The following is a 25076-nucleotide window of genomic DNA, read 5'->3' as shown; positions in this document are numbered from 1 at the left end:
TATATTTTGACATCTCATGCATATGTCTTCTAACACTAAATTTTGTTTTTTCTTCAAAAATTCAACAATAAATTTCATAGTAATGTGTTATTTGGTGATGAGGATGAAGGTGAAATAGAACAAAAAAAAAAAAAAAAAAATTACGATGGGGGTCCCCAAATTTTAAATTATAATTATTTTGATCCTTTTTTAGGGTTAAAAAATAAGTTGTTATTTTAAATAACGTAGCGTATAACAAAGTTCAGGCTCAAATAACAATTAGAGTTTATTAGAATTTTCAAAATAAATTACCATGGGAAAATTGTCAATGGAACAAGTTAATTAAGGAGTAACACGTGTAAATAATTAGGCCTCAACAGAATTCTAAATAAATGAAAAAGAAAATCATCAGAAATGGGCTGGAAACATTTTACAAAGTCCATAACAAGGCCTGTGTATCTACTATTTGTCCCGGCCTGGACCGCCGGGTTCACTATGGTTACTGAAATTTGATGATTTCAATTTATTTTAAGGGAGACAATCGATTTTTAGAAGCGTTATACCCAATTGATAATCTTATTTTGTACCAAATTAATTAAATGGTAAGTTGAATTAGGGATTACACACTCATTTAAAGACTTGCTGATTTAAAGATTTAAAAGAACCATATTTCTCAAATTAACTACCACGAATTTACCTGTACAAAATCACACCGTTCTATCAACAAATCACACGATAATATTTCCACGGATATTTATTGAAACTTTTACTCAGTCGAAAAACTAATTAAAGTGGGACAAAACACGTTAATAAAATGATTTACCTATATTTTACAAAAATACTTAAATCAACGACCACTTTATCACCATTTTGCCCTAAGCAACTGCCGACTTTTAGACTAACACCATGGGTCAATCCTGCAATTACGAGGGACAAATCTGGTATTCCACGTTCTTTTGGGCGAAAGTAAAGCATTGAACACTGAGAAAACCCACACTGGGCTTGCCCGTCCGCCTTCCTTAGGGCTCTCTTTAAATTTTCCGGGAAATCACCGAGGCAAAATGGACAGAGAACTAGAGATCTCCGTTGACAAACTCCTCGTCAAGCGCTTAGATGCCATCGAAGAGAACGGCGTTGAGCGATTTCCACCGTATGGTTCCTGTTTCACACTCTGTTTCATTTCTCATTATAAATCCTTGAAACTAAATAAATTAAAGATTATTTGAAATTATGTTTCTACCTCTTTTTTTTTTTTTTTTCTTAACCTTTAACTAGTGATTTTGATTGGTTTAATAGTCTGTAGTCAAATTTTTTTTCCCTTAAGTTAGTTTTCAAATAAGATTCAGCTTTGCTTATGTTTTTCTTTTTTAATAGGTTTTGTGAATACATGTTGATTTTGGGAGTATTTTGTGTTAATTAAATAGTGATGTTGATTATGATGAAAAGCGAGAGTCGTTGATACGGAGAATAGACTTTGCGTGGGCAGTGGAGAAAGATGATAATAAGAAGCAGAAGAAGAAGAGCTCGAAAGAGAGTGGTTCAACCACCGCAACGACTCCATGGCAGTGGCAGAGCATGGTGGAGAATCTGCAGCTGGCTCACCAGGAGCTTTCTGTCATTATAGACCTTATTAATACTGTGAGCTACTCCAAACGTTCTAACTATCTATCTATTGATAGTTGATTGTTTTTTTGTAGTTGTATTCCATAAATTCAGGCAGTTGGTTTTTATTCTGGTTAAATTTTGAGGGCTTATTTTATTTTAATAATGAGACTATATTGCTGAAGTTGTTAGTTGTTGTATTTTAGATCTTGTATATAACACAAGTGTAACACAGAGTTTTTGGATAGAAATATGTGAAAAAAGTCCTTGGATTTTGTTTGATTGTTGAGGAAATGTAAGGAAAACAGAATTTAAACTTTGCTTATGGATATATAAGTAGACCTCAGAAGCCGTTACCTTTTAATTGCTTACAAGAAATTTTTTTTTTTTTTTTGGTGGGTGGGGGGAGAAGGGTTTGGTTTGGAACCTTTTAAGACTTAAAATTGCTATACCACTTGTTTAGTTGTCTTTGTAATCAAGCGACAGATTTTGCTAAGTAGACAAAAGATTCCCTGTATGAATGTCATTAGTTGATTTTTGTTTGGTGCTTTGGCTTGTGTATTCTTGCTTTTTGTAGAGGAATTAAGAGCTGTGTGTGAAATACAAGTGGAAATGAGTGGGTGTTCTTTAGATTAGATAGTAATGAATGCTAATTTACGTTATTGATTTGTTTTGATTTGCAACATGTAGGTGGAAGCCAATGATGCTGTAACAGTGGCTGGCATGACCAAGCCAAAGCCATTACCTAATGAACTTCTGTCTGACCTCGCTGTATCTGCAGCAACAAAGCTACAGTGCTATAGGGTATTTCTTTTTTTCTTTTTTAGTGCTGTATTTTTCTTCTGATATTCTCTAAGAGCCTCAACTTCTAATTTCTTGTAATGCTTTTGCTCCAGTGTCTGAGTAAATATTTTAAGCAGTCTGCCAAAGCTTTGGAACAGCAGATTGCTAGGGAAGCAAGATTTTATGGTGCTCTAATCAGGTGAGTTTCCCATATTGGCCTTTTCAGAACACTAGTTTGATATAAAATCACTTTGCTAAAAGCGAACGTTGACAATTTGGTAGACCTCATCATTTTCTTTTCTTTCACTTGTAAAATCACCTAAGCAAGCAAAGTATTGTGATCTGCATCCTATTTTGAATTTATTCATCTAGATAAATGAAGAAGCTCATAACTTTGTGATGGTATCTTACATATGAATAGTTCTTCAACAACACTCTCTATGTATCTTTTCCTGACAAGCGAATAGATTGCAGCAAAACTGGAAAGTTAAGCGGCAGCGTGTGGCAGCTGCAGCTTCTGGAAATGAAGGCTTTACCATTGATCTTTTCGACAGTTTGTTATACGATTCAGCAGCTGTATTGAAGCCATCTTCTCTGTCTACAATTCGTATCGAACATGATTTGGCTGGTATGCTGGCTATAAATTTACCTCCAAACTCATGCCGTTCTCTTTGTTTTGGTATTCTTGGTTTCCATTCCACTGATAGTTCCAAGGAATCCGATGAGGCCAAAATATATTGCTCTGCTCATCCATCTAAAGAAGCTGAGAAGGAGTCAGTCAGTGATGATGATTGTGTTAGAGAAACACATTCACTTCTCCGTGAAGTTCATCAAGCAATTTTTTATGAGCAGGTAAGAGCTTATATTCTTCTATTTTAATGATTATATATCCTTAATTTTTTCTCTCTTTGCTTTAAAACCTTGGTTTTTCTGCCTCCAGCTCTTTGATATAGTGAATCGTGAAGCTTTTAAACAATCATTAGGAGTCAATCTCACTGGAATTCAAGAAAATTATCTGCAATTAGGCATTGGTCAGGGAACCTCTGTGTTCATATCACTTACACCAGCCAGTCAGGGTGATCAAAAAGTTAACAGTTCGGGTACCCAGAAGGTGGAATCTTCAGTTTTACCTCTGGAATCATTAGATGGAGTCAAGTTATCTGAAGAAAAGGATGATAGTTTGAAAAAGAGACGGGGTTATCCTAATCGTGTTTGTTATGAAATTTATCTGCAACAGATTTTTCATGAGCATTTATATGTAAGAGATAAAAATAGATCCATTTCGACTGGTACTCGAGCAATTGGTCAACAATCAAAGGATGGGTCAGGTCTTCTTGGTCATTTCTGCATGTCATTGGCTCATAGAATATTTTCTAACAAAGTTCACATGGAACTGGAAAATGTGGTATTGTCCTTGTCTCTTGGACATGTACTACTAACTACTTTTCACTTTCCATTTATAGTTGAAAGTGTCCTTGATTTATGTTCTTTGTAATCTCTAGGTTTGTGGGGTCCCATATCTCCAATTGATATCCCATCCTACTTGGCATTCTCGAACATCTTCATGGACACTCTTTTTAAAGGTTCCTCTGTCCATTCTTCATGGTGGTGCTCAACTCCAGACAACAGAAATCCATGGTGTGAAGAATGTTGGTAAGTCACAGTTTCGGACTAAGGTGGTGGTAAATGATAATCGCATCAATGTCGAAGGCGAAGGCACTCCTAATGTTGTCGGCTTGTTTAAAGAGAGATCTGAAGATATATCTTCTATCAACAAATATGATTGTGACTTGGCAGATCTTCCTGTGATAATTCTACAGCAGGTAGGTCACTACTTCATCTTGTTTCATTTTCTCTTCTTTCTCTCTTACCAATTGCTGTATTGCCTTTACATAGGATATATATATATTAATTATCTACCTTTGTTTCTGAGATCTACCATTCTAGTTTGGTTATGTGAAGTGGATGCATGGGTGGGTCTAGGCTTTAAGAGTTTTAGGTTCAATTTTTTTTCCCAAACAAGAAAAAGATTCGGGTCTTTGGGGGGTCGGTGCCTCCCCTGGCAATTCAGTATATCCACTAGGGATGGCAATGGGGTGGGGAGGCCTCCTCCATTCCCTACCCCACTTAGGATTTTGGTCTCCATTCCCCATCTTCCCCAAATTATTTAAGCAGGGCGGTTATAGGGAATCCCCACATTTGGGATTGCGTTCCCCAAACCCACTCCTTTCCCCAATTTATTTATATATAAATAATCACATAAAAAATGAATAACATTATAATTAAGTAAACCATTACTATATAGTATTAATGTTCTAATAAAAATAACCATAATATATTGTAGCAATATTAAAAAGGAAAAAGCTTAAATAAATATGTCATAGCTAAAACAATTAAGAAAAAATAAATAAATTGTAAAATAATTTCTAATGTGTCATAGATCATATATTTCCCACTGTCTTCTTGACTTCTCTTCCACAATAATCATTAAGACTTCATTCCTCTAAAATGTGAAATAAAAAAATATACAACAATTTCAAATTATTATAATAATTATATTTATATAGTAAAAAATATTTTATATGTAATTTTATAATGGGGAATGGAGCGGGTTCGAGGTGGGGAATACTAAATCCATCCCCTATCCATTTCTATATGAGGAATTAATTTGCTCCCAAAACCCACTTCATTACCTAAATTAACTCCCTCATCCCCACCCCAATAGAGGTGGTTCTCCAGGGGTGCCAAACCCCATGGGGCATTTTGCCATCCCTATTATCCACCCCTGCCTGGATGTATCAATATTGGTTGAAATTATGCACATTTGCTTAGTATTATTATCTTACTCTTAGGATGTTTGTTTGAATTTGATTTAGTGAAGTATGTTTTATGTTAAGAGAACAAACAGTTTTGACACATTAAATTTCTAGTTGCTTGCATTGGCTTGTAATAAATGTAAATTATTGATGCCATAGATTTGAATAATTTTGGAATGTATTGGTACCAGTTTACCCTTTTAGATTTTCTTCTTCTGGTTTGTTTAAAAATACAAAGAAAGGGTGAAAGTTTATGTTTATTGAATGATTATGCACTAGCGAACATGTTTTGCTAAAAATTGTGGACTGATTTGAGGTTGTCTTTTAATTTTGACAATAGGTTGCAAGCCAAGTTATTCGTTGGCTACACGAGGAAGCTCTTATGGTGGGGATTAAAGCAAATCGTGATTTTCTATGTTTGTCCTTTGAGCTGGAGCAAGGTGAAACAGTGACCTTGGTTGCTCATGTGGACCCAGAAGATATCAATGGATGCATTTCATGGTGGCTGGTAATGGAGGAGGCTTTTTCAGAGGAGACAAAACTTCGAACAGACATATGCGATGGTGTTTCAGATTATCGGAAGTTCTTGGGCCATTTGTCTCTGGATGTGTTATATTCAACACTGATGGACATGGTTAGCTTGTGTGGAGGTGGAAGCCATTAGTCATCTCTTTCACCCACGTATTAACGAAAATTAATTTTTTTTTTTTTTTTTGGTTCTTCTATGTTTACTGTATAATATGTTTACATATATTATTTTCTTATCAAGTAATTTTGTCATTGGGTAATGATAACAAAACTGATGGAAGAGTGATGACTATATTCAAATAATTTCTCCCGTTAGTTGGGAAATTAGCCATTCATTATTCATATCTTCTTTCTGACGGAATTTATAGTTACCTGGAAACCAAATAAACGAATAAACCTTATTCACAAAGAAATCATCATGGTCATTCATTTTATATTAACTTGAGACCCTGCATGTCTCCTAACTACATCCATTACTTGGATACATGGATGATGCAAAACTGAAGAAGAAGAATAATAAATTTTGAGAAAAAGGGGATTAGGTTAAAGGAGAGATAAGAAATCAAACTCAAGTCTAATCTAATCCACCGAATGTTTACCTTTACCTGGTTAGGCAGCAACGCATTAAGCAGGCAGAAGAATCCATCCTGAATCCATCCTACCCCTACCATTACTCAAAACCAATCCTACCTTGACATTTCAGATTCTTAAGAATCAACGTTAGACACGCGCCCAGCTTCCGCACGTTCACAATCACATGCCTTAAGCCGTCTGATACTCCCATCATCAATCATCATTTGACTTAATTCCGATAATTATCCCCCTAAGTCAACATTTAAACCTTCATAAGTTATCGAAAGAAAATAAAATATTTTCATTCTTAAAAGGCACACGAAAGGAATCACCTCTCACACCATTGATGCCTTTGCCGTGCCCCCCTATCAAATCTATTTTATTCTTCAATATTCTGGCATTATTATACTATACAGATCCCCCTCTTCTCTCGTCATCAACAAAAACCACAAAACACTCTCTCACTATGTATTACTGCAAATGACTTAGTGGCCCTTTTCTTTTCTTTTTTTTTTTTTTTTTTCCCCTCTGTATTAATTAGTTGCTGGTCTGGAACCGGTGAAACCGAAGCAAGTTCTCCGTGGGTATCGAAGAGAATTTCAATTTGAAATTTGGAGTTTGGATATATTACGGGGCTCCTTATGGGTTTGTCTAAATTCTAGTATTGGGGCTCCATACTCAGTTTTTTTTTTTTCCTTTTTCTTTCTTGTTTTATTTTCTTTTTATGTTAATGGTCTCACTCTTGAGTTGGGTTTCTGTGAGGATTTTTTTAGTTTCTTTTATGGGTTTTAAACACGAGCAAGATACCTCAACAGATTGATTTTTTTGTAAAAAAAAAAAAATGATTCCAGCATTGAGCTTTTAGAATTTTACTGACAAAGACGTTACTTGCATTGGATATTAACTCAAATTTTGCAAAGAATTAAGTGAGTTTATAGTTTTTGTGGGGGAATAATGTCTGGTGGGACACCAGTTGGCGGTGGATATATGAGGCAAAGGCATAGTCAGGGTTATGCGTCGAGTGGTGATGACCTTGAAGATGATGCGTGCTCTAGGCCCCAACCTTTCTCACCTCCAACTAGTCGACCGAGGACTTGGCTTGAGATTTTGGAGAACGCGCTTTGGATTGCTTCAGCTCTTTTCATTATTTACTATGGTGATCGCCATTCCAATTTTATCTATCTTCTATGGCACGATGACAGAATTAGAAGGTTAGTTTCATGTTTTTACTTGTTTTGTTTTTATTTCAATTGTTCATCGCCTTTTTCATTGTTTAAATTATGTTTTGGTTTTATTTGAAAGTTATAATTCCGACGGTGTAAATGTTTGGAATTACATGCGATTTTTGGGAGAGTAGAACAAGACATCTCAAAGACTGTTGGTTGGAGTTTTTTGGAATATTTTTGTAGTATGCATGTGCATTAAAGTTTAAGTTTAGGTATAAGATTCTTTCTACATTTCAGGACAATGGGATGACAATGCTGATTAATATGAGTGGCCAATGTTCCTTCACTGTTAATTTAGTTTTGGAATTTTATGTGACGTAACTTGCTCATATGTAATAAAGTAATAAAAAAGGAGGTGTAATAACAAGTTACAGAATATGGTAATAGGTTGAGAAGGTATTGAGATAAACATATAGTACAAATAACTTCTATTGAAGAAATTTTTTGTTATCATAGATTCTTCTATTTACAATAGCAGAGTTACATAAATTGATATATATCTTATGTGAACAGTTATTTTCTGTATTATGGCTATAGGAAGATGGTAAGAGGTGATCTTCTTTGTTAATATCCAAATTGGCACAATAACTTAAATGCACCAGTTAGAAGAAGCGACTTCAATCTAGCTTATTCAGTTAAATGCACAAGAAGAAAGCCTTCCAATCTAGCTTATTTGGTTAAATGCACAAGAAAAAAGCCAGAATATTCTGTTGGTAGAGATAGCCCCAGGTAGTTGGAACAAGTGTTACAGGTTAAGTGAAGCTCCCTGCTTAACAAGGGAAAGAGGCTAGCCTCGTTCTAGGAAAATCTTTAGGGTTGCCTACACCCTTGCCCTAAAAAGCGTAAATTTAAAAGTTATCTTGAACTTGGATGATTTGATCTTCAAAATAATCTGATATTTAACACCGGAAGCGCATGGATTACTACTTGTTTTCCCCATGTGCTGCACATTACAGTCTTGCTGCATTGATCCACATTTTTAGTGGTGAAGCTTGATGTTCTATAACTTGGTGAAGATTCTTATGATAACCTCAGTCACATGATTTTAAAAAATAGAATTAACTTGAAGTAATATTCTTGCAGAGATCAGTCAATAATCAAATCAAGATTAGGTCTTTAAGGGCATCTGAATTGAATTCTTAGGAAGAATCTCAGGATCAGTTTGGTTCCCACCTAAAGTCTTAACTTCTAACAGGAATTTTTTCCATATACAACTATGGCATCTGAAGTATGCAATTCTTGTAGTAGGAAAACTAATGGTACTTCTTGGGGAATTTCAGCTCAAATGTTATCTGGTTAATGCAATTCATTTATGCCACTCCTGTGTGGCTTGATCACTATGAATTGTTTTACCATAGTATCGCAATAATTAAGTGGCATCTTGCTCTGTAGGTATCAGAATAATATTTCAGTTTTCAGTAAGTTAGTAATCATAAATTTGGAGGTTTCATGAAGGTTAAGTCGCACACCTCAGTCTTCTAAAAGTTTCTCAGAACTATCATAAAATCATTCAAATGTTAGATAGTTGTTTCAACTTTCATATAGCTAGGAATATCTTTTTAATCAAAAAGTGTTGGATCCAACTTTCAATCAATTCCTTGGTAAATTGTGTATGAATGATTTGCATGAGGTTAACTTTTTTTCAATTAACTTTTTGGTGGTATAAAGCGGAGGATCCCATTTTTAAAAAATCCACGTAATATTCTGAATTTTGTATGATGTAATTTTCTTCTTTGTTACTAACTTCACGGTCGAGTGGCTACTTTTATATCCCGAGAATGGCTATGATGGCAATAAATTTGTTTGGATGATTTCTCAATCTCCAATGGACATTGCGAGAACCCTTTTTTCTTCTGGTATAGTAGTTTCTGCTCAGGATTGAGAAATTGTCTGTTTGTTGATGAGTGTCTTTTGATTTTGTTGCAGATTGCCTTTATACCTTGGACTGTTGTGTTTTGGATTGAATGTTACCTTCTTCTTTTATTCAAGTATGTTAATATGGAGCGTCAGGAGATTTGATGAAAAATGGGAATTATTCAGTATGTCTGCTTTGCCATTTGTTACGCTGCTTGGCCTTGTCTCCTTTTGCCTGTAAGAGGACCCAAATTTTTTTATTTTTCTTTTAAAGTTGATCATGTGCTGTTGTTATAAGACTGCTGTATCTACTTTGCTGACTTACTTCTCAAATCAGGCTCTCTTTTGCTTTGTGGCCAATTTGGAGTTTCTTGACCCTCCCTCTCTTGGTATGTATTCCCACTTACCAGTTCGGTAAACTGTTTTAGGTGGTTGTGGAGCCTTGCTAATTTATGTTTATTTTACTGCAGTTCACTTTGTTTATGGCTTGCATGGTTATATTCCCCCATTCCATGATTGGAACATTCAGACCACAAAATGATATGTTCCGCATAGATTAGAGTTTCTGAGACGATGTAAGAAATGATACCGACTTAGATGAAGAGATGTTATCATAAACGTGGATGGTGATGGCACCGGTTTCTTGCGTATCAATGTCATTCCCCTTTGTTATGCCCACAGACCAGTTATTGCTATATCCTATCAGTGCTGATGACGACAAAGCTGATTGTCATTTAAACAATCAGTTTTTATACATGTTACCTTGATGATACACACTTTGAGTAGGTGTGACCTCAGAATTTTACCACAATAGGTTATTTTTTTTTTTTCCTCATTTTGTAGGAGTTCTAGCAGGATTCATTTGGTCATAGAAATCTTGAGATTTTTAGATGACATTCTTTGGTATTTGTTCTACACTTAGTCATACAATGTTTTCTCTGGCACACTGGAAATAGTTCATCTTTGGAAGAGGAAGGTGTGATTTCATTTATAGTTCTTAATTTGATGTTAGCACCCTCTCACTAAACCTCCTTTAATCATCTGTAGTTGCATTCTGCCTTTTGTTTTTTCAAGAGAATTTTAGAATGAATTCAATATATTAACGTCACAGTCTGAATCTGATAAGTTCAAATTGATCGTTATGGACAGGGAAGACAGTTAGTGATAATTTAAAACTTCTGAGAAATACTGAAGAGTTTCCAATGATAATTGATTTATCAACGAAATAAACAGAGCCCAGATTGACTGGGTACAATTCCAGTGTGTGTCTGTGAACTGGTCAAATAATGTGAGCAATAATCAAGTGAGTTTGCTTTTGTAAAGCATTGACAGTACCCTTTATCACCTTTATGATGTTGGGAAGAATAAAATAGATAGATGTTCAACACGCGGAAACAGCTCGTGGGTGGTGGTCAACTTATCAGCAATGCCAAAGGCATCCATTACCATTATGATTATTCCAATTTTCATCTCACCCACCTTATAAATCTGAAGGTAAGTTTTTAAACTCCAATACACATCACTACTGTCTCTACCTAATGCTTCCCTTTTCTTGACTGTTTTGTGATCCTTTCCCTGTGTAGACGAGCACCAAAGACAAACATATAAACAACATCTGTATATTGGAGGAGCACTAAAGACACAAACATATCAACAAGTATTCTATAAAAATTGGATTTAGTTGTTGGTGTATTTAGTCAATGCATTTAAGATTATGTTTAACAACTCTTTTCCTTCTGCCAACTAAATTGAACGAGTCATAGGTTTGGCCGACATCTGTGATCTTTAACCTCAACATTCACCCTTAATTAAACTTCACCCCATTCTAGAAACATACAAATCTCTGGTTTAATAAATAATCCCAACAGTCAATTCTGGTTCTGGCTAGTTGTTGAACTGAAACTAGTCGTTTTCCATGAACAGAGATGTAGATTATTATGGTTAATCCCGATTTGTATCCACTACTTTTTTTTTTTTTTTTAATTGGATTAATAAGAATGTTATGCTTATTGCTTATGCATGCATGAGAAAAGGTGAAAAAAATAAGAAAGTGAACCCCACCTGAAAGACTTTTACTTAAACCCCACAAAGACCTCAACCATGTCGTGTCCCCCAAGTTGAGAAAGACATGTTTCAACGTCTCCTCTCTAAAAAGGAAAAGGTGAAGCTTTCATAATTCCAATTCCAACCATAGTGCTGTGAATAGTTGTGTGAGTTTACATCAAACTCATCATAACACACTGAAATTCTTATAAAATTAGGCATTTAAGATAGTGAGGCGCCGAAATAAAGTTATACTTGTCTTTTACAAACAGTATGGAGCTAAAAAGAGAATAATATATATCACTAATGGAATGCAACTATGTCTTTGAATATGAACCACCTTGTTCATCTCAGGTGTCCCAAACCTCTCATTTGTCTAACCAAAGAGTTTATAAAAGCAAAAGGTTGAAGACTTTTAAAAGAAAACGATAAAATCCAAAGTAATACCCTATTCTATTCTATTATTTCAATGGTACACACATGGTCTTTCCCTTCGTGCTCACTAACTTCATTTGAAATCGACAAACTTACTTGCACCACTTTACCATCAATCAATATCAATCTCAAAACTTCCAATCACCATTTTTTCTCTGGTAGAAGTAGAACCCTGCAGAATGTAAGTGTTCACCAAAGTCTCACCAGTCTCCAACATGATCATAAACTGTTATGCCTGGAAAATCAAGGGCTGACGTGGAGTCACATGACGAAACGTGGCCTGCTCCCGTCAGAACGGTAAGCGCACGTCAGGCCTGCCAAGCGCCCTAGAGCTCCCACGTGTCCGCTTACCTGCTCCAAATCGCGTAAAATCGGCTTGAGAAATGGGTAATGGGACGTAAAGCCTGATTATGTCCTGACATTCACACCAACCCAAGGATTTAATGATGATTACACGCATTCAGCTTGGTATAAGAAGAGGAAGACCCCTTCATTAAGGGGATTTCGATCATTTTTACATTTAACTCTTTCTCTCCCTCTTAAAAGAGGCTTGGTATTTACTTTTCAATCATTTGTAAGTCAGTCCGCTTTAGCGACCTGACCCACTATTTAATACATCAGTGGATATAGGATTTACACCTAGCATCCGAACCACTTTAAAAACCTCTCATTGCATTTATTTCATATTCATAATCTATATTTACGTGTGTTCTTTGATCCAATCAACGTTGCGCACGTATCAATTATTGGTGCCTAAACCACCACAACATAACTATTCTCATAGAAAAAAAAAAATTACTTGTTGATCGCCCAAACCTCTTAAATTCCACTGAATTGTCTATTCCGAATCACACTCTTCTTCCCCACACTTAAACGGAGAGTAGCGTATTCTAGACACTACGATAGCTTAACACTTTGAAAAATGTTTCAATTCCTTCAATAACTATAACTTCTTATAATGATGGCCTGGCATCTAGTTCAGTATTTATTGCTTAGACTTCAATTCTCATATCCACACGCATAGTTATAGTTATAAACTTGAAGGCTATAATGTTAATGGTAATGGCTTCATTCAGTCACCATATCCAGGCTCATCTCTTTGTTTTCTATAGACAGATAATAATTTCTCAACTTCCCCCCCCCTCATTCAAAGGGTAGATTAAATGTAGTATTTGGTCAGTTTTATGATGCTGAGATGCTCACTTCAATTTATTTAACGTATAAATAATTTATTATTGCTAATTAATATGATCTCATTCTGTCTATATACCCTAACTTTATCGAATATTCTTTACATAAAGAGTTATGGGATCAATGAGAATCCCATGTCCCCAATTTGGTCTAATTATACATGGGATTTGGGGTATTAATAAAGAGTAAACGATATTTTTCCACCCAAATAATGGTTAACACTTTTCCACAACAAACTTTTAAAATATCATCTTATATACTTAATTATTTATGTTTAATTTGTATAGTTACACCCCACACATCACCATTTTCTTTCTTGATCATCATTCACCAAAACTCCTCAAACTCTACTCTCATCGACTCCATCATCGTCAGCAATTGAGATTAAAATTCATATGGCTATCCCCAAAGTCAAATTTGATCAATCTCAACCATCAAAATTCAATCTTCCACCATCAAAAGATTCACTGGCCGCCCTCTTCAAAAGTCTCAACAGTTTTGACAAATTTATCTTTGTTCACCATCAGAATATAAATTTAATAGTAAAATGGTATTTTAAAAGTTCATATAGGGTGAAAAAAAATGATGATGATATTTAATGTCATGTAATCTTGTTTAATCCAATGTAGATTGGATTCAGTAATCAACCGCATTAATGTTGTAAACTACAACCAGTGATTCAATTCAATGAACTTGTAACCAATAATTAGGAGTGAAAAGAAAAGAGGTTATCATACTCCAATCACATAAATTTTTACGTAAAATCTACTTCCCATGGCCCATTCTGATCATCACTTCATCAGCATAAACCATTTTACAGTTACCAATTTACCCTTTATAGACAACATGTATCAAATGCGGTGGGTCACACTTACTAGAAACTCTTTTTTTTTTTTTTTGGGTATAAATTAAAAACATTTTAGTGGAGTTCTGAGTTGTGGGGCCAATTATTTATTGTTTTATTTTTTATATCTTATTTTAAATAAATAGATATTGATACTTATTTTTCTAGTGCTGGTTTGGTTTGCCCAAGTCTCAAACAACAGCTATCTTGCAATCTTCTTCTCATATTGTTCTTCATTTCTACTAATAAAAACAACCACCAAAGTCTCATAATTCACAACTCATCCTTCTATTCTTCCTTTATAATGGTTTAGGTTTTGCTTTTCCCCTCTCTCTCTCTCTCTCTCTTCTTGAATTACACGCTCTTCTGCTTGGTTCGTTGTGCCATTGAACTCATGGGCCCTCAACTCCACTCAAGTTTAATGGTCTCTATCTCCTCTTTCAGTGCTCTCTCTTTGCCTTGCCCCCATTTTCTTGCTGTCTCCCATTTATCTCGTTTTTCTTCCTATAGTTTTATGACAAGATAAGCTTCTGCAGTTTCTGTTTTCTCTCTTTAGAAACTATGGTATGGTAGTTTATCTTGTGAGGCGTCTCCGTTTGGGTTGTTGATTTTGGTGATGGGTTTTGCATATAATGCAGTAATGATGTTGGGTTTGTGTTGTGATCAACTGTGGTTGACTGTAGTTCATGGGTTTTGACTCTGGGATATATCTCTGACTTTTTTGTCTTCTTGAACCGATTTTTGCTTAACTACGGGCTTTTTGATCTGGGAATTGGGAAAATCGGCGAATTTTCAACGTGGACTTATGCATTTGTTTTTTCCGTATGTTTTGTGTACGAATGATGAGTGAAAGATAAGAACTTGATTTTGGTGGTGTTAAATCTGGTTTCGGCAAGTTCTTGAAGGACGAAAATGGACAGAATGATTCAACCTCCTCTGGTAAATTCTTTGTCTACCTTTCGGCTGACATATAGCAATGTAATGCTTAATCGGTGACTTTCATTTTTGTGGTTTTTAAATTTCGGTGCTGCTTGATCCTTGCACATAGTTTTAGGGTTTTGGTGGTTCATGTTGTTTGATTGTGTACCCATCTATGTTTTCTAACTTCTGAAGACGTGTAACCATCAACCCACCAAATCCACTTTAGCCTCGATTTTATTTTAACAAGTTGGAGAAAGTTTTCTCCTGTCTGAAGATCATTATCATGAATTTTTGAAATAATTAATCTACGGTTGATAAAAGATAAGCTGTATCAACTCTCTTTATCGATTCTAGGTTGCTCATCCTGTAAAATTCGGATATCTGATTGATTCCAGCTGCGAATTGAAACGAAATCAAATGGCTGCAACTTCTTAAGTGCTCCAAACACTATTAATACCTTCTCCTGAGGTATATAGTTTTGGATAAAGTTTTGTTGTCCTGAATTTGAGCATTGGTAGGCATTTGATATTGTTATAGCAGGAGTTGAGCGATTCAAAGGATTTCTTTTGAGCTCCATTATTGTAATATAGACAAGTATACCGTAGCAAGCTTTTTAGTTACTGGTAAATCTTTTTGATGTTCTCACTTTCTTGTATATGATGCAACATTGATTTCAGGATTGTGTTAATGATATATACTTTCTAAGTAGAGATGGTATTTGACTAGTTGTACCTTCCAATCTTGTATTTTTCCTCTGATGCTTAAGTTCCTTGAGTCTCAGGCTTTTGTGATATTCTCTCTGGCCATTGAATTGATAGAGGCATCACTATGTGAGCTCTGAATTCGTATGCCCCTTTTTTCTTTTGTGCTTGTTTTTGTTGCTAGGCTTATACCTGTTGTATATTTTCTCTTGTTCATGAGATTAGTCTAGTTGTGTCCATAATTTATAAATAGTTTGATTTCTTCACAAAGATGAATCTATTCAGTTGTACTTCAAATCTATTTTGAAGATAGAAATTGAAATATCAGCAAATTTTGTTTGTGTTAAGATTCTGGTCTCTGATTAGAGTCATTATGGTTTTTAGTTTTATACTTCAGATGCTGCAAGTGCTCCAGATTACTTACTAGTTGGTGGATTTTCTTTTTTCTGTCGTTGGAGAGTGAATGAAAGAACTTATGCATTTATAGGTGCATAGTTGCACCTAATACTGGCTCTAGCATAGACGCTTTTTATGTTATAAAGTAGCCAGGTCAGTAATTCTCATACATGTGTTTTTGCAGGTTGATACAACTGCGTGTTTGTGTAGAGTAGATGCAGGCCTCAAAACTGTTGCTGGAGCAAAAAAATATGTTCCTGGGACAAGGCTGTGTCTTCAACCTGACATTAAACCATCTATTCATCCAACTAGGAACAAGCCACCTAGTGGCAGCCGAAGCAGAAACCAATCTCCTTTGCTTCCAGGGCTTCCTGATGATCTTGCTATTGCTTGTCTGATACGAGTCCCAAGGGTCGAGCACCGTAAGCTCCGTTTAGTCTGCAAAAGATGGTGCCGTCTTTTGTCAGGTAACTTCTTTTACTCGCTTCGGAAAAGCCTTGGGATTGCAGAGGAATGGATATATGTCATTAAGAGAGATCGAGATGGGAAAATCTCATGGCATGCTTTTGACCCCATATACCAGCTTTGGCAGCCTCTGCCTCCTGTCCCTAAGGAATATTCTGAAGCCCTAGGGTTTGGTTGTGCTGTTCTTAGTGGCTGTCACCTTTACTTGTTTGGTGGTAAAGACCCGCTAAAAGGATCAATGAGACGAGTCATTTTTTATAGTGCCAGGACTAATAAATGGCACCGTGCCCCTGATATGCTTCGCAGGCGACATTTTTTTGGTTCTTGTGTCATAAATAATTGCTTGTATGTTGCTGGTGGGGAGAATGGGGGAGCACATCGGTCCTTGAGATCAGCAGAAGTTTATGATCCAAACAAGAATAGATGGTCTTTCATTTCAGATATGAGCACAGCAATGGTGCCCTTCATTGGGGTTGTTTATGAGGGGAAGTGGTTCTTAAAGGGGCTTGGATCTCACCGTCAGGTTCTTAGTGAGGTCTACCAACCAGAAACTGACAGTTGGTACCCTGTATATGATGGAATGGTTACTGGATGGAGAAACCCAAGTGCTTCCCTAAATGGACATCTCTATGCTTTGGACTGCAAGGACGGCTGCAAACTCAGGGTTTATGATGAAGTGACTGATTCTTGGAGCAAGTATATCGACAGTAAGATGCATTTGGGGAACTCTCGAGCTTTGGAGGCGGCAGCTCTTGTTCCACTTAATGGAAAACTTTGCATAATCCGCAATAATATGAGTATATCTCTGGTTGATGTTTCAAAATCCGATGGTGTGAGAGGAGCTTCTGCTGAACATCTTTGGGAGACCATATCAGGGAAAGGTCAATTTAAGACATTAGTTACAAACCTATGGTCAAGCATTGCTGGGAGGAACCGCCTGAAAAGTCACATTGTTCATTGCCAGGTTCTTATAGCATAATGACTGTAAATTGTATTGCCTCGAGAGTTGAGCTCTCTGGTTTTTATGCTGTTAATGTCTCTTAAATTTGATGAGCGGAGAGACCAAAATATTGCAGGCCATGAAATGATGCCTTGTACACCCTTTGGGATTCCTATTGGAATTTAAAGATTTATACATACAATGAGAGCTGCTGGATGGATGAGAGTATATGTTTGCTAGTTGTAGTTTTACAAATATTTATATCATATACAACTTTTACATGTTAATTAACGAGCCTTTTGTTTAAATGATTACGTTTTGTTCTTGTTGTAGTGCTGCAGCTGTTGTCAATTAATTTTTCATGTGCGGAAACTTGCACTGCCCATAGAGAATGTAAACCAATTCGGTTATGAGCATATCTTCAACTGGATCCATCTCAGTGCATATGGAAATGAATACAAACAAATTAACTAAATCAAGTTTATGAATTACAAGAAGAACGAATCAGAGAGCCACTAGAAATTTATTTGTTCATATTTGTTTTCAACTTTCTTTTTCTTTAAACAGCTACAAAAGATTGTTTTACAAGGAATATCTCCCTAGAATATCACAGCTCTGATAACATACAGAACCTAATGATGGGTAATTCAGCGACTATTCGATTTTGAGAGGTATGATTGTGCAAGCAAGAAGCATCTCTCTTTCTGCCTTTTATATTCATTGTAGCGCAGGAAGAAATAGCCAAGATAATCAAAATCTATCGGAGACATCTTTGCCTATAACCATAAAAAAATACCTGGATTAGCGCTCATAATGATGGGTGTTTAGAGATTGACAAACAAAGCTAGGGCAGTAAAATACCTGGATTAGCGCCCATAAAGCCCAAAATATATGTGAAGCCAACATGAATGTATTTGCCTCAACATACAGAGCTTCAAGATCTTCGTCGGATACCTATTATTAACAAAAAAAGAACAAACCCAGAATTTTACCGGCTTGAAAAAAATTAATAATAATAAACATGTTTGATCAGATGACAACAGTCTTTGTGAAGTATGTTGCAACCACGAAAAGCTGTGTCTATGCCTACAGATCCCACTTTGGATTTATACGGACAAAATTTTGACAAGCATCCACCTTTGCAGATGACAATCTGATTTTAAATTTCTATTTCATACATTCAAAACTGAGCATTTCATGAACAGCGCACACACGCAAACAGATACTCAGGTGCCTTTTTATTATATTAAACCATGGCTCCAATGTTTTTTGGCTCACAAAAAATTAACATTTTTTTTCTTTATCGAGCTCATGAATTTCATGCATGCATAATTCAAGCAAAAATAAATATCCTTCATTTTGGGCCAGTACCTCAAACCTGAAAACATTTTAAAGATATTTATAATCTTTAATGCAGCCGAAAAAATAAGTTCACTGTCTCAAATACCTCATCAGGTTTGTCCGGTCGTAAATAATGCCTGAAGAAATGATATTGCTCATCTGTATTTGGGTATCTACATGAATGCCACATTCAAATCATTAATAAGATATCATTCTATGCTATCGCCAAAATTGAAAGGTAGATACAAACAAGTAGAAAATAAGAAAAGGAATATACAAGCTATAGTCACAATCATAGCCTGCGTATTCACTGAAGTGATTTCCAATGTCATAGCCTCTGTAATTGTATGACCCATACTCAAAATCAATCAAGTAGAGTTCCTCTGGAAATTCATCAAAGAAAGAACAAAGTCAGTAAGAGAAGAATAGAAACAATTCCAGAAAAATTAAATATTTAGCATCAGCTTTCATCATTTTATGCATGTCAGACCATTTTCAGGCAGACACCCACATATTTTATCTTGTTTGGACTTTGGAGGCCACTGACTTGAACATCTCATAAATCATTACCATGATAAATGTAAAAGTTAATATAAAAATTCACCAATTATAATCAAAATAAAACTTATATAATGTTTTATCAAATTGGTAAAATCCTGTGTCATGATGCAGCCTACGTCCGACACTTTTTAGAAAATATCTCTTGACTATAAGTTCCATGGTTCCATATGTTATCAATTTAAAGTTCCATAGACTTACACCCCAATACTTGGCTTAAGTCTCACTTCTAAGGTAAATATATATCTTGCCTACGCTTAATGTTCAAACCATGCAGCAGCTCAAGAAAGGTCAATGTAAATTTACCCTAATTGTACTAGATAACATACCACTTATGAAGCCATCCAGTAGGATAGCAACCCACTATATGTACACTACAAAAGACTTTCAAGGTATATATAACACACATTTTGGGGTTGTTAATAACTGATACAAATCTGGCAAAACTAAGAACTTTTGAACTTAATAAAGCAACAATAAAATGCATTATCAACTTCAAAACTCAAGAGGTTCAGGGGGGTGTGTGCATATGTGTATCTGTGTGGCTGCATGTAAGAGGGAATGAAGAGTAATTAGAACTGTCACTGAAACATGAGAAGTATAAATAATAAGAGATGTCGACCAAAAATAAACATATCTAACGAACAATAGAACATCTATTCTGCCATAAAGGAATGAAGTAACTAAAAGTGTTTGTCTCACCTTTTTCATCATTAACCATTATATTCCCAGAAAGCAAGTCATTATGAGCAAACACCACTGCAGAATTTAGAAGTCCTGTCAATTCCTGTTCAATTATCAGGAAATAATACCTCATAAATAGGATAAAGGTCTTAATTTATCAATAAAAAGGCACAAAATGAGTAGAAGGGGAGTGTAAACCAACAAGAGCATTTGGGTACCAATTGTAAAATGGTCATCCCTTAACACAAACCAATCTTCCAAATTATTTTCCACGGTTGCATGCAACCATGGAACAATAATAGGATAGAAAAAAGATTGGTAATGATAAAGAGATTCAACAATGATTCTGGGCATATAGTGTCTTCTGCATTGTGCATCCTAATACTCCCTCAGCCTTTAAAATAAAGTAAATCCTTATTTGGAGGTGATGCAAGTTAGAACCTTGAAACAGACCACATCATCCAAAGTCAGGATTAAAAAATGATGTATGATCAAGTAAAGTCTGATTTTATTAATGTTTTTTTCTATTTTATGTTGTTAGATGATTTGCATTTTTTTTTTAAGGTATGGTAATTGGCCACCCCTTGGACCCACTCGAACTCAAGAACGGCCGGGGTGGGGGGGGGGGTGCTTTCAACCATGCACCCCTCTATCCATCCGGCCACAAGTGGGTGGTTCCGATTTGCATTTATCTTACCACTGCAAGGACTCGGTAAGTTGTCATACAGCATCACTACGCAAAATTATGGTGGAAAATCATGCATTTTCAAGCTTAGTCCCCATAAAAGTACACCATAGGCTGAGTGACATTAAGGTTAATGAAATTTGGAACCACTCGGGGTTAAAATCTTCAACTTTGACCTGTAAGGTCCACTAAACATGTTGATAACACACAATTTTATGAAGAAGCCAGGTTAGAGGCAGACAGAGATGCTAGCTTCTGTTCATCCTCACTTCAGCCAACAATAAAGCAGAATTAGAAATAAGCTCACAATATATAGAGGACTACCTTGAGTTCAACAACTTCTTTTTGAACTTCCTCAAATGAAATGGTCTCATACATCCTCTGTTTCTCAATATCATCAAATTCAAGAGCCGATGCTGCAAAAAGGAGGCAACTCAAAAATGATACCAATATCATGCAATCAGCATTTAATTTAGAAAAACTAATAAACATTGAAACTTGAAATCCAGATTAAAATATTTATGACGGCTAGCAATTCATAAAAGAGAAGAAAACCTTTCTCAAAAAACTTGGAGATCTCATTCCATAACTGAGGTTCTTTAGAACCTGGAATTTCCACTTGGTGGAATCTGTGCAGTTGTTTTGCAATTTCAGCAGCCAGCTTTGGATTTCTCATGTCTGCCAAGGAATTAAAAATAGGTTAAAACCATATCAGGAGAGAGGTGACAGGTCCCTGACACCTTGAAAATGCAAATGCTTGAATTCATGAGAATGACCTCTGTTTTTAAGCGCAAAGTTTGAAGGTAATGGAAATGAAATAAATAGATAATGATGTTAGTAATGCTTTCCCCAAACCCAAAAAAAAAAAAAAAAAAAAAGGTTAAGAAGCAATTTCAATGAGAAGTTAATAATACTATATAATTAAGATAAGAACAAAGCTTTCAAAAGAGAATGAAGGATCTTTATCAGAATTGGCTGACAGCATAGGAGTATAATTTCAAGAGGGTCTAAAAGATGGCCCCTTCAATTTCAGAACAAAGCTGTAAGCAAGTCCGGGGAACTCCGAAAAGGTTCCAACTCTTAAATACAACAAGCCAATCCAAAGTTTTTTAATCCACATATTGAACTATTGAAAAAGAGCATCCAAGAGCAAGATTTCGTGGAATCACTGCAGCATATGAACTTCTTCTGCTTACCTGATGGAATCAATGTTCGTGCATTGATGAAGGATTGAACCATGCCATTTCCAAAAACTCCAAGCAACTTGGCACCAAATCCTGCAACCGAGAGGTACTTGATAGCCTAAAAGCAATAGTGGTGAAGAATCAGAAAATGAAGCAGGCAACAAAAAAGGTCACCAATTTTACATAAAAAGGCTAAATAAGCTAAAACGAAATACAAGAAGCACAATTTAATTTGGACAAAGTTTGCATTAAGCACACCAATAAAACATTTATCCTAGTATGGCTTCATTTTCCTTGCGAAATTGACATCCTTTTAGTTTCTTTAAGTCTCAATGTAAAATTGACAACAGACGAGTACAAAAATATATACAATATCACAGTGTCTTTAACATAAAAGAAACGAAGCTACAAGAATCAAACTATTTTTTTACAACATTATTACAAATATTCATATAAGATAAACTAGCAAATGCACCTGCAATTCCCGTTCACGATTGATAACATAATCGGTGTTGGGCCCGTATAATCTTACAGTCACGGAAACATCATTTCCATTTTCTTCCTTCACTGAAACCTTCAGAACTGCATGAAAATTTGATGTTTGATTCTTATTTAAGGAATCCAAGCGCTAATAATTTTTGCATACATGAGTTAAAACAGAAAATTCATAAAAAATAAAAGAAGAGAGAGAGAGAGAGGAAAAAGTAAAAACCACTAAAATCAATCCTCGAAAAAACTCACGCAAGTTAGTGATGCCACCGGATACTCTTTCTACAGAGAACCAAGAATCATCCAATTTTGACCATTTCTTGAACAGATCCTTACACAACTCTCTGTGAAAAAACAAAACAAAGAAGAACAAATTACGGTAAGCTTAAGTGATCTAAAAAACACAAGATCCAGTAGTGTGCGAATAACTAACATGACGTGAGGGGTCATGTGAGGGAGAGAAAGCGAGGTATCGACGGTGACATTAGACGTTAGGAATTCAGTGATACCGTTCTGACGAGCTTCGGCTGCAACCTCCATCTCGTTCCAGATCTTCTTCACTCCTCCCATTTTGTCTCTCAGTTTATGCTCTGGTACAATTACAAATTCAAACGCCAGATATTTGCGTTTCCAGCGAAACCGGGAACTCCTCACTAGTCGGTGTAGCAAGATGAAGATTGGGAAATCAGGGAGTGTTTTAAAGACGAATTTAGGCTTTAGGTACTTCCGTTAAGCCCAATGTGTGACATGTGTCCCCTCACATTGCGTTAAACAAATCACGTTTTGTAACATAAAGGAATTTTATTTGTCACGGGACATATCATTTTTGTCCAAATAGACAGTATATAAATTAATTTTGTTTAAATGTGAAAACAATTTAGAAAGTGTCGCCTCACGCAACAAGAAAAACAGACGTGCACTTTTCCAACACAGCAAGGCCTTGGACATCACCATCAAAGCAATTGAGATAAGATAGCAGCTTAAATATCTTTTGTTTTGTCATTTTCATTCAATTGCCCATTTCCCATATTTTAAAGCACGTGGCACAATCTCACATCTCAAACAGCACTAACCAAGCGTCATTTGACACATAAACTGAGCTATTAAAGCTTATATTATAAGTTTTATATTGAAATCATGCCCTAAAATAACACAATACTATTAATTATTAAGTCAACATTCATAAATAACAATCGAAATCCTTATAATTGACTGTGGCTACTTTTAAAGTTATAACAATCGAATAAATTTATAATTGACTGTGGCTACTTTTAAAGTAGTGCTGCGTTTGGAAGAAGAAGTTCAATGATCAATGGTATTGATTGTAATGTTCAAAAGTATATAAATTTTTTGGATATCATAGGTCATGTTTGACTTATTATTTTTATCCCTATTCCCAACCCTATTCTCCAAATAATGTTTGACACATTATTCCATAAATATTACCATATTTTTTTAACTACATTTAAACCCCATAAGGTTATTAATTTCATCAAATACACCCTCAAAAAAAAATTTAAAAATTATCAAAAACACCCCCGTGACCCATGCTTGCCAGATTGCGGCAACCACCATCGGTGGTAGCCGGAATCTGTACAACGGCCTACCTGCCGACCATAAATGGTCGGAAGTTCACCGATCTGACCTTTTGAGGCCAGATCCACCACAGATCTGGCCAGAAAAGGCCAGATCTGGCCGTGAACGACGGCCAAAGATGGCCGTCGTTTTCTCCTTTTTCGGCCGTCGACGGCCACGGCACGCCGTAGATTTGGCCTTTTCCGGTCAGATCCGTGGTGGATCTTGCCGAAAAAGGCTATAACGATGCGTTACGACACAGATCCGACCGGTCTGTGTAGTAACGCGATTTTCGACCAGATTCCGGCAGTGGTGGTCGGAATCTGGCACTGCAGGTGGTGGGGGTATTTTTATCATTTTACATGTTGGGGTATTTGTTAAATTAGCAAACTTAAGGGGTTTTTTTTATAAATTTTTAAATTTTACCTCGTACTACTCCCATATTCAATTATCCAATACTATCCCCAAAATCCTATTCAAAATAATAAATCAAACACACCCATATAGTTTTTCCCATATTTCTAAGTTCTAACAATATAATTAATGGTCCTGAGTTTCAATTTCCCACTGTCTTGGGTGACAATGGTGTGATTAAGAACCTTTTCATTTCATCATATTCATAAAAGCATGAAAACCATTTATTAATGACTACAGTCAAAAGAAAAATGAAAAAACTACAAGGTGTTTATAACATTATCTTTTCGACCAAAGACACCACAGATAATGCTTAAACAAAATCAAATTCTAGTTTTTGCTAGTGTTTTGATGTTTGCCTTAGGAATGCATGAATAGCATCGCATGGCTCCCCCGATATCATAAATGGTATGCTAAAATCTGATCCCACACACCTTTTCTGATGTAATAATAACAACATTAACTATCAACAGCACCAGTGGTCTAGTGGTAGAATAGTACCCTGCCACGGTACAGACCCGGGTTCGATTCCCGGCTGGTGCACATTTTTATATTTATACTGAATTTTGGATTTAGGACGCTTAGAAGGCCTAACATCAATATCATACAATCACAACTCACAAGCCTAGAAAATCCAAAACGCAAGCGAAGTGTAATCTTCTCCAACTACTTCAGTTTTGGGTTTAGAACTTCCTCTGGTTTTCCAAAATCCAGGATAAAAATATTGACAATTGTTTGTAAGTAGGGATGATACCAGGAAGAAAACTGAATTTTGCAGCAGCCAAAACTTGATTCCAAGCCACAAACTGAATAAATAAAAGTGAGGACATCTTGATTTAGCTATTGGTT

General features: G+C 35.7%; 4 protein-coding genes and 1 non-coding gene across 7 annotated transcripts; 4 read left to right on the top strand and 1 right to left on the bottom strand.

Moving 5' to 3' along the window:
* The first annotated feature begins 878 nt into the window (after positions 1-878).
* On the top strand, positions 879-5988 carry LOC116109833 (mediator of RNA polymerase II transcription subunit 17). Of its 2 annotated transcripts, none has more exons than XM_031396072.1 (8): positions 879-1129; positions 1404-1617; positions 2272-2385; positions 2478-2563; positions 2832-3216; positions 3305-3769; positions 3867-4187; positions 5521-5988. In XM_031396072.1, exons 1-8 carry the CDS (start codon positions 1041-1043, stop codon positions 5842-5844), a joined length of 1998 nt encoding a protein of 665 aa, XP_031251932.1. In that variant the 5' UTR covers positions 879-1040; the 3' UTR covers positions 5845-5988. The 2 variants fall into 2 exon arrangements, with proteins under 2 accessions (XP_031251932.1, XP_031251940.1); XM_031396080.1 differs by having other exon boundaries at positions 880-1129; positions 1354-1617.
* Positions 5989-6566: 578 nt separating this feature from the next.
* Positions 6567-10705, top strand: LOC116109609 (transmembrane protein 128). 2 transcript variants are annotated; one of them, XM_031395841.1, is made up of 5 exons: positions 6571-7492; positions 9434-9598; positions 9699-9750; positions 9832-10337; positions 10511-10705. In XM_031395841.1, exons 1-4 carry the CDS (start codon positions 7236-7238, stop codon positions 9919-9921), a joined length of 564 nt encoding a protein of 187 aa, XP_031251701.1. In that variant the 5' UTR covers positions 6571-7235; the 3' UTR covers positions 9922-10337; positions 10511-10705. The 2 variants fall into 2 exon arrangements, with proteins under 2 accessions (XP_031251708.1, XP_031251701.1); XM_031395848.1 differs by lacking the exon at positions 9832-10337 and having other exon boundaries at positions 6567-7492.
* A 3353-nt stretch (positions 10706-14058) lies between these two features.
* Positions 14059-17605, top strand: LOC116108723 (F-box/kelch-repeat protein At1g55270-like). The gene is made up of 2 exons (XM_031394948.1): positions 14059-14813; positions 16077-17605. The coding sequence occupies exons 1-2, from the start codon at positions 14787-14789 to the stop codon at positions 17334-17336; spliced, it is 1287 nt and encodes a 428-aa protein (XP_031250808.1). The 5' UTR covers positions 14059-14786; the 3' UTR covers positions 17337-17605.
* Positions 17606-17790: 185 nt separating this feature from the next.
* LOC116108729 (probable ethanolamine kinase) lies at positions 17791-23053 on the bottom strand. The gene is made up of 11 exons (XM_031394962.1): positions 22672-23053; positions 22491-22582; positions 22225-22331; positions 21762-21867; positions 21121-21243; positions 20890-20981; positions 19899-19983; positions 18916-19021; positions 18745-18811; positions 18159-18251; positions 17791-18073 (listed from the first exon to the last, which is right to left on the bottom strand). Exons 1-11 carry the CDS (start codon positions 22806-22808, stop codon positions 17945-17947), a joined length of 1137 nt encoding a protein of 378 aa, XP_031250822.1. The 5' UTR covers positions 22809-23053; the 3' UTR covers positions 17791-17944.
* A 1646-nt stretch (positions 23054-24699) lies between these two features.
* On the top strand, positions 24700-24770 carry TRNAG-GCC. Its single transcript has one exon. It is a non-coding gene; the product is annotated as a tRNA-Gly (tRNA).
* Positions 24771-25076: the final 306 nt, after the last annotated feature.

This window comes from Pistacia vera, unplaced genomic scaffold (assembly GCF_008641045.1).
Source record: "Pistacia vera cultivar Batoury unplaced genomic scaffold, PisVer_v2 Contig118, whole genome shotgun sequence".
Lineage (NCBI taxonomy): Eukaryota > Viridiplantae > Streptophyta > Magnoliopsida > Sapindales > Anacardiaceae > Pistacia > Pistacia vera.
Note: the sequence above shows the minus strand (reverse complement) of the source record. Positions and strands in the feature narration are given on the sequence as shown.

Excerpts from the sequence above, each read along its gene's own strand:
- LOC116109833 (XM_031396072.1), top strand. The coding sequence starts at position 1,041 with ATGGACAGAGAACTAGAGATCTCCGTTGACAAACTCCTCGTCAAGCGC. Across the intron at positions 2,564-2,831 it reads TTTTATGGTGCTCTAATCAG|ATTGCAGCAAAACTGGAAAG; the intron begins GTGAGTTTCCCA and ends ACAAGCGAATAG. Across the intron at positions 4,188-5,520 it reads CTGTGATAATTCTACAGCAG|GTTGCAAGCCAAGTTATTCG; the intron begins GTAGGTCACTAC and ends TTTTGACAATAG.
- LOC116109609 (XM_031395841.1), top strand. The coding sequence starts at position 7,236 with ATGTCTGGTGGGACACCAGTTGGCGGTGGATATATGAGGCAAAGGCAT. Across the intron at positions 9,599-9,698 it reads GGCCTTGTCTCCTTTTGCCT|GCTCTCTTTTGCTTTGTGGC; the intron begins GTAAGAGGACCC and ends TTCTCAAATCAG. Across the intron at positions 9,751-9,831 it reads TCTTGACCCTCCCTCTCTTG|TTCACTTTGTTTATGGCTTG; the intron begins GTATGTATTCCC and ends ATTTTACTGCAG.
- LOC116108723 (XM_031394948.1), top strand. The coding sequence starts at position 14,787 with ATGGACAGAATGATTCAACCTCCTCTG. Across the intron at positions 14,814-16,076 it reads GAATGATTCAACCTCCTCTG|GTTGATACAACTGCGTGTTT; the intron begins GTAAATTCTTTG and ends GTGTTTTTGCAG.
- LOC116108729 (XM_031394962.1), bottom strand. The coding sequence starts at position 22,808 with ATGGGAGGAGTGAAGAAGATCTGGAACGAGATGGAGGTTGCAGCCGAA. Across the intron at positions 20,982-21,120 it reads CTCCAAGTTTTTTGAGAAAG|CATCGGCTCTTGAATTTGAT; the intron begins GTTTTCTTCTCT and ends TCCTTTTTGCAG. Across the intron at positions 18,074-18,158 it reads CTTTATGGGCGCTAATCCAG|GCAAAGATGTCTCCGATAGA; the intron begins GTATTTTACTGC and ends TTATGGTTATAG.